Here is an 8,837-nt window from a genome sequence, read left to right on the forward strand (position 1 = left end):
GGTAATAAATTAGTTCACAGATTTTCCAAAATATCCATATCTTTCCCTAACTACCTTAGAGACAAAGATGGCAAACTCATAAGCAAACTAGAGGAACAGCTAAATAGATGGAGAGAACATTTTCAAGAAATTCTCAACAGACCCTTTCCTGAAGACATCCCAGAGCTATTACCAGCAGCAACAGACCTTGACATAACGACAGGACCCATCACAAAGAAAGAAATTCGTGATGCGTTGAGGAAGCTCAAAAATGGAAAAGCTGCTGGAGCAGACAACATACCACCTGAAGCGCTGAAAGCTGGAGGAGAAGTGACAGTAAATGCTCTCCACTCCCTTCTACTCAAAATTTGGGACACCGAAACAATTCCCAAAGAGTGGAACAAAGGACTGCTAGCAAAACTCCCAAAAAAAGGAGACCTCAGCCACTGCAAGAACTGGAGAGGAATCATGCTACTAGTTATCGCAAACAAAGTCATGACAAGAGTAATACTTGAAAGATTGAAACCAAAACTAGACCTTAAGTTAAGAGACGAGCAAGCCGGCTTTCGAGCTGAAAGATCATGCTGTGACCAAATAGCAACACTTAGAATAATAATTGAACAGTCTCTTGAGTGGAATTCAGGACTCTACATGACATTTGTGGACTTTGAAAAAGCCTTTGATTCAGTGGACCAGGCCACACTCTGGCATCTCCTGAGACATTATGGCGTGCCAGGCAAAATGGTCAGGATGATCAAAGTGATGTATGATGGTTTTCAAGCCAGTGTCATACATGATGGAACAACAACACAAGGCTTTGAAATAAAAACTGGAGTAAAACAAGGCTGCCTGATAAGCCCCCTACTGTTTCTCGTCCTGCTGGACTGGGTAACACGTGAATCTTATGGAAGAGAGAAGACAGGAATCCAGTGGACACTAACCAGACAGTTAGAGGACATAGAATTTGCAGACGACCTGTGCTTGCTAAGCCACAAAATAATGCATATGAGACAGAAAGTAGACACCTTGAAGAGAAACGCAGAGAGAGTAGGCCTCAATATAAATGTGGACAAAACAAAGGAAATGAGAGTTAAGACCCCTGCAAATACCAACGAACTCAAATGTGGAGAAGAGACCATTGAGAGAGTAAACCAGTTCCGCTACCTTGGTAGTATAGTTACAGAATCTGGAGGAACAGAGGAAGATGTGATGGCCCGAAAGAGAAGCGCGCAACAAATGTTTTCCACCCTAAGCAAAGTTTGGAGAAGTAGAGCCATTTCTTTAAAGACCAAGCTAAGGATTTTTAATTCCAGCGTCAAAACTGTTCTTTTGTATGGCTGCGAAACATGGAAAATAAACAAGGGTATATTGGCTAAACTACAACCATTCATCAACAAGAAGCTAAGACATCTATGTGGCATCTGGTGGCCAAACAAAATAACCAACAACGAGCTCTGGAGACGTACTGAACATGAAGAACTGGAAGTAACCATCAAAAGAAGGAAATGGAAATGGATTGGACACACCCTAAGAAAGCCAGAGTCAAACACCACAAGACATGCGCTCGACTGGAACCCTCAAGGTACAAGACGCAGAGGAAGGCCCAAAGACTCATGGCGAAGAACCACCAGAGATGAACTCCAGAAAATAAACATCACCTGGAATGAAGCCAAGAGGAAAAGCCAAGATCGTGTTGTCTGGAGGCAGTTAGTAGAAGCCCTATGCTCCACTCGGAGCGAAGAGGAATAAGGCAAGGCAAGGTAAGGTAAGGCAATTAATAGTATTGTAATAAATTGTATTTAGTAGATCAGTAAATTTCCTTGCCACGTTTTGGTGCTTTGGTGGTATGGACATTCTACCTCACCAGAAGTAAAAACCCTATTGAAAATGAATGGGATGTTATGTCTGGTAAGATAGAATGTCCATACCACCAAAGCACCAAAACGTGGCATGGAAATGTACGGGTATATTGAAGAGTGAAGTGTGGGTCACCAGAACAAACAAACAAAAACAGCTGACAGCAAAGCATCAAGGATATCTGGGCTTCCATTACTCCCATGCAATGCCCTGCCATTGACTTCAATGTTAAACACAGCATTCCAGTGACTAAGGCAAAGAGCTTAGTAACCACGTATGGAACATTGAAATGTAATTTAGAAAGTACCAAATATCAACTGTTTCGATGTAATCCGAATTTCTTTCTTTTTTCACATTTTCAGTTCTTTACAATACTACAAAACTGTTAATAATTTGCGTAATAATTTGAAACAGAATATTGTAAGTACCATTATCATTGGAAGGTTCATTCAAAAACATTTGAACTGTACTGTAATGGTCAATGACTTGAAAAGTATAATGACTGTCATTTATATTGATTATTTAGGGAAATCAGTGAAAATCTCATTTGCATAATAATTTGGAATGCGGTGTACATTGATGTCTGGTAATCTTTCTAAAAACTCCCTATGTGTTCTTGTCAGAGAATTATTGCAACCTCAGTTGTGAATGGCATACCATATTTATTTTGGTTCACGTACCAAGAGATTGATTCTTACTTTAGATGCGGCCACACATCAACGTGTGTGTGTGTGTGTGTGTGTGTGTGTGTGTGTGTGTGTGTGTGTGTGTGTGTGTGTGTGTGTGTGTGTGTGTGTGTGTGTGTTTTTGTGTCATGGAACTGAACAACCAGGTGATAAGGGGAATAACAGCCTTCGAGGTGCCCCGATATGTGTGTGTGTGTGTGTGTGTGATGAAACTGAACCCCATCTGTCAATATTCCACAATGGTGTGACTTATAAGTATACCCTGCATCACGTTGCAAGACTTGGCAGACTCTTTCATCCAAAGCAAAATAGGCCATAAACAGCTTCTAGAAATCTCAGAATGTCCAGTGTTGCTTGAGAAGCTGAGCGAAACACACATTCGCAAGAGCCAGGTTGCTTGCTTTGACAAGTATCACAACCTGCAAAAGTAACTGCATGTTGCCCCAAATACCACAGTTTAATCCTCTACTGTATGAATTATTATAAATACATTGCAAAAGGTATATCCGTGGTGTTTTGGTGTTAAAATGAGATAAAATTGATAATAGATGTTTTTTTAAAACTGTTTTTGATTATTTTGTTAGCAAAGTGTTGGCAACTATGGGAATCTTGTGTAGAAACTCATCACAGGGATATTTTGTTAGCAAAGTGTTGGCAACTATGGGAATCTTGTGTAGAAACTCATCACAGGGATGAATCATTTACCTTAATGTCTGCAGTCTGCAGTGGGGATTAGCTAATCCCTTAGAGAGAAGCTGAACTCCAGAATCCCCCAGGTCATTTCCACTCAGGTCCATCTCTGTCAGGGAGTTTGGTGACTGTAGAACTTCGGCCAGCGCCTTAGAGGACTTCTCTGTGAACTTACAGCCATTAAGTCTGTTAAAGAAACACTAGAGTCAGCACATTGCAATGTGAAATGATGCACGTCTATCGTGGTGGTTTGCCTCAACACACCATGATACCTGTGTTTTTTTATTTAATTAAACTACATTTTTAAAAAAAACTTTTGATATATATGGACTACTTCCCACTGTTAGATAAATGCAACTGTGTGAATTAAGTATTTTAACAGTGCAATCTCCAGGGGAAAACAAAACCTTTCAGCTTTAGACCTCACACCAGGAGACCGCTTTTCATTAAGTTTACATATTTATTCCAAATATCACCCTACAGCCAACATGGGACCTCATTGTACCGTATAGTGAATTGCATTACATTGTACTGATAAATACAGATTTATAGCATGTTCTGTACTGTATGTAAGCATGTTTGTGGGACAACAAAAAATGTAGTTACTTTAATCATTGTGGCAAGATATAAGTAAAGAGATTTTACACATTACTTCAAGAGAAAACATGATCACACAAACACCATTTTGTACTGTGATAGGATGGATGTGTAGAATGTATCACAGGGAAGCGTTTTTGTAGGATCATGCATATCTTCAACCTGATACCAGTGTGTTATTGCCTCAACATCTTGTTTTCACAGAAACCTGCATGTGTAAATGAGTATAAATGTGCCAATACATGCCTCTAATCCAGACTAGCAAGACATGTTACTACCATCCTCCCTACACTACCCATCTATGAAGTAACTTGGTTACTTGTCAGCTTGCTTGTGAGTGAGTGTGTGAGTGTGTGAGTGTGTGAGTGAGTGAGTGAGTGAGTGAGTGAGTGAGTGAGTGAGTGAGTGAGTGAGTGAGTGAGTGAGTGAGTGAGTGTGTGTGTGTGTGTGTTTGTGTGTCATGGAACTGAACAACCAGGTGATAAGGGGAATAACGGCCTTCGAGGTGCCCCGATATCAAGGGGAAATTGGACTTGGTTTGTGTCATCCATTATTCCCCATATCGGGACACCGCGTCAGTTATTATTCCTTACAAGTTATTAAAAACATCCTTACATTGCAGTCTCAAAACTGCATTTTTAAATTACAATCTTAGAGTTCTAAACTATTATTTTGGACATGAAAATGAGTAGTACAGAAATGCTGCACTTTAGAGACATAGTCTTGCATAACAAAAAAGAGAGAAAACTTGGATAAAATCTTTGACAGTGTCAACTTTAACGCATGTGTAGTCTATGTTGTAAATAAAAATGAAAAATGAAAAACAACTTTTTGATTTATTCAGGTGGCCCAGTGATTTTCAAAGTGGGGGCCGGGGACCCCTGGGGGGCCGCAAAGGGGTGCTATGGGGGCCACGGAAGGTTGGAAGTATAGCAAATAATAATAATAATTTATTAATGTACACCAAAAAAGCAAAAATTAACTAAACATTATGTCCCTTAGTTGAGATCTGCATTATAATAATCTATTTCATCTCTGAATTCTGTACTTTATATATCCCAATGGGGCACTGACACACAGACCGTGACTATGGCTGTGAAAGAGAGTGCACAGAAAAAAATAGTGTGGCACGGCCCGTGTCAGGGGGGCCTTGGCTGGAATCTATCGGCATATGGGGGGCCTCGACATGGTTAAGTTTCGGAACCCCTGCTGTAGCCTACACTGTACTGTCCACCATAAAGCAGATCTCGCATCCATTCTGTGCATTACTCAACTGGTCTGCCATATTGTCCAATCTGGGCATGTTTCAGATATGCTTTTCTGTTTATCTCCTTGCTATCACAAGAATGGGATCAAGATTTACTTCTTCTTTTGGTCACTTTTATATTTTTTTCTCTACAAGTCTGGGGTTAGATTAAATGACCCAGCAGCCTGCAACCACAGCTCCTTCCCACCCCCCACTCCCTTTATGTTAGGCACACCTCTGAAAAACAATTGAAGAGTAACTCATTGATACAAGTTGCAATTGTAATCTGCTTTTCTACTAAGTGATATCAGTGAAAATCAACCCCTGCTATACTGACTGGTCCAGTTAATTTCAAGTCAAAAAGCTTCCCAAATAGCACTGCTAACCATAACCCACTGGAGTTCGTTGGAGCTGTTGGAGTTGTGCCGAATTATACATATCTGTCCAGATGGTAGTCTGATATAAGTGCTATCATGCAATCACTGACCTCAGTGTAACCAGTTTGCATTGTGGGGCTTTCAGTCCCTCACAAAGAAGCTCCACTCCTTCATCATAAAGGTTATTGTCACTCATGTCCAATTCTCGCAGATTAGAATGTGGCCCTTGAATAGAAGATGCCACCATCCCACAGCTTGATTTGGAGAGATGACACTGATTTAGCCTGTTGAAATGGAAAACAAAATGTAACACTTTGATACCAATTATAGCCATGAGTAGAGTATGTACCTGACAAACAGGAATTGTACCAAAAGCTACATCACTTGATAACAATTATTACTCACTGAACTCTTTGGGCAATGCTAACTACAGGAAGCATTCTGTGCAGGCCTTCATCTGATCTGAGATATTTCTTCAGATCAAACTCCTCCAGGACCTCAGCTGACATGAGCAGAAGATAAGCCAGAGCTGAGCACTGGACCGGCGTCAGGTTCTTCTCAGCTGATGAGCTCATGTATCTGGTTTATTAGAAAATACACACTTTGGGTAAGCAAAAAAAACATGCTGCTCAGCATTCAGCATGCAGACAGACAGTGCAAGGCAGAGATAATAACACTTAATGATTTCCATGACGTTGTACTGTAAGGATTGAGATGGGGGGGTGGGGGGTACAAGGAAAATATTGGTCAGTCTAATAATTATTGTAAAGCTATGCAGAGTGGGTTTAAAGAAAAATAACTGGTAAAACCAAATGAAGTTTACATTTTATTTTAGGAAGTACCTTTCAATCTCCTCAACCATTGAGTTGTCCCCAAGCTCATTCAAGCAATGGAAGAGGTTAATGATCCGTTCTGTTGAGTTTGACTCATTGATCTGCCTCTTGATGTCATCAACTGTTTTGGCGATGCTCATTTCCTTGACATTCTCTGACAGATGTGGTAGAATCACATTCAGGGGGTACCTGATTTTAGGCTCCAACAAAGGTGCCAGTCCAAGAAGGAAGCGCACAAAAAGATCCAAATGGCCATTCTCACTCAGTAAAGCCCTATCCAGGCAACCCTTGTAGAGGTTGAATCTTGATTTATTGAAGAACCACTTCACCTTTTGAGGCCAAGTTGTCATGAAGAGATTAGTTTGGCCAGTAGCATGCATGTGGAGCATGTAAAGGGCTGCCAGGAACTCCTGTACACTCAAGTGCACAAAGCTGAACATGTTTCTTCCACATTCGGCAGCTTCCTCTCTGAAAATCTGTGTACAAAGTCCTGCTTGTATTGTTCCTGATTCTTCATCAATGCCACAATCTCTCAAGTCCTTCTCGTAGAATATCAGAGTGTCTCGTTCCAGATATTTGAAGGCAAGTTTGCCAAGTTTAATGAGGAGGTCATCTTTTGCCTTTTTCTCAGTTTCTTCTTCTTTTGCCTTTGCACACATCTCAGTTTCTTGTTCGGAGTACTTGTCATTCATTCTTGTTATTTGAAGAACACAGTAGCGGGCATACATCTCTGTCAACGTTTTGGGCAATTCCTGACATTGCCTCCCTTGATTTCCTCCCAGCACTATTGCCGTGATATGACAAAAGACTGGAATATGGCACATGATATAGAGGCTTCTTGTCTTTCTAAGTTGTGATAAGATTTCCTTGGATCTGTTTGGAATTACCTTTTCAAAATACTTTTTTCTGTTCTCTTCACTGAAACCTTGAATTTCGGTCACAAGGTCAAAGAGACCTTGGAGTTTCTTCTTGGCAGCAGCAGGTCTTGATGTCACCCATATGAGTGCAGATGGAAGCAGGGTACCTTTAATCAGACTCGAGATAAGAACTCCAACTGGGACTTTTTCTGTTGGGTTTCTGATGTAAGTTTTGAAGAGTTCTAGCCTACTCTCATCCAGACCATCCAAGACAAAGAGAATTAGAGTCTTATTTGATCCAAAGGCTTTGATCAGCTCTTTACCGTAGAATTTCTGTAGAAGGTCAAAAAGGCTGTAATCCCTATCCTTATACACAGGGCTCTAAATTAACTTTTTCCACCACCAGCCAATTTGGCTAGTGGACATTTTTTCTTACCAGCCAAACAGAAGTTCAACAAGCCATTTTATTCTCTCGCCAAAATAAACTATGCTTTAGGCTAGTTTTTTTTTTTTAATTATGGTCATTTTGTTCAACTATTTCTACAACACAGATACACCATAGGCCTGCATAAGCTACTATATGCCTAGCCTACATAATAAGCATATTACAGGCTATATATTTTTTTTCATTTTTTTTTAACTTCTGCTTTATTTTTTACTTTCATTACTTAGGCATAATCAATTTGATTAGTTTTTGTTCAATTCCTCTGAAAACAGCTGAATCACATCACACAAGCCACTCACATAACAGACCTTTAACATAGGCCTACAGTAACCAAGCACACAGCTTAACACTACAAAACCTCACATAGGCCTACGCACACCCCAAGGAAGGAGAAGAGATGAGAGGAGAGAGGAGGAGCTCTTCTCTACCATGCGCAACAAAATGACAAGAAGCCCAGTTTAACTGAAAGTAAATATTATCTCGGGAATATTCGCTTCCGTTGTTACTTCGACAGCTTCGTCGTTGGTTGCTTTTTTTCTTTCCGATGGCGTGGGCTTTCCAACTTAGTTGCGCCAGGACTCGGAACATTTCAGAAGACAACTGAACTGACAGCTACGGTCACACTACTCTGACAGTCAGCTCTCCTCCTCTGCCCTTGTCGCTATTTCGTTCCACAGCCACTCATTTTTACGTCACTATTATTACGGTTACACCAACGCACAGAACCTTGCGCTAACCCCCGCCACATTCTCATCACTCGCACAAAACATAAGTCTACAGAACAGTAGCTCTATGCATAATCTGCGTAACTCCTGTTATTGAAACGGCCAGGGCCTCGCTGCTTCAAAAATGCAGCCTGTTACAGCAATGTTCATATAGCAGTAGTGACGTTAAAAAGGTTGTAGCGAAAGCGACGAGAGCATAGGAGGAGAGCTGCCTGTCAGAATAGTGTGAGCGCAGTTTAGCTGACAGAATGTTTTCAATCCTGGCGCGCGCAACAGCATGGAGTTGCCGCTCGCTGCACTGGAAAGCCCACTGTGGGAGGCTACGTCGTGACGCTAGTGTCCATGGGTAATGTAGGAAATCTCGCCGTGTAACGTTCGTCAGAGCAGCGGTTTACCGTTCATAATTTACTGTACTCGGGAACTACTAGCCAAATTGGCGGGTAGGTATTTTTTTCTACTAGCCAAAATGAATTTTCACCCCTGTTTGGCGTGTTGGCGTGTGTTAATTTAGAGCCCTGCTTATACATGTTCAGCTCTCTAAATGG

General features: G+C 41.0%; 1 protein-coding gene across 1 annotated transcript; it reads right to left on the bottom strand.

The window, feature by feature from the left end:
* Positions 1 to 3,227: 3,227 nt before the first annotated feature.
* Positions 3,228 to 6,957, bottom strand: LOC134443483 (NLR family CARD domain-containing protein 3; the record flags this gene model as incomplete). Its single annotated transcript, XM_063193252.1, has 4 exons — positions 6,275 to 6,957; positions 5,838 to 6,011; positions 5,543 to 5,716; positions 3,228 to 3,398 (listed from the first exon to the last, which is right to left on the bottom strand). Coding segments are annotated over exons 1-4 (1,202 nt in total), but the record flags the coding sequence as incomplete, so codon positions are not given.
* Positions 6,958 to 8,837: the final 1,880 nt, after the last annotated feature.

This window comes from Engraulis encrasicolus, unplaced genomic scaffold (assembly GCF_034702125.1).
Source record: "Engraulis encrasicolus isolate BLACKSEA-1 unplaced genomic scaffold, IST_EnEncr_1.0 scaffold_330_np1212, whole genome shotgun sequence".
Taxonomy (NCBI): Eukaryota; Metazoa; Chordata; class Actinopteri; order Clupeiformes; family Engraulidae; genus Engraulis; species Engraulis encrasicolus.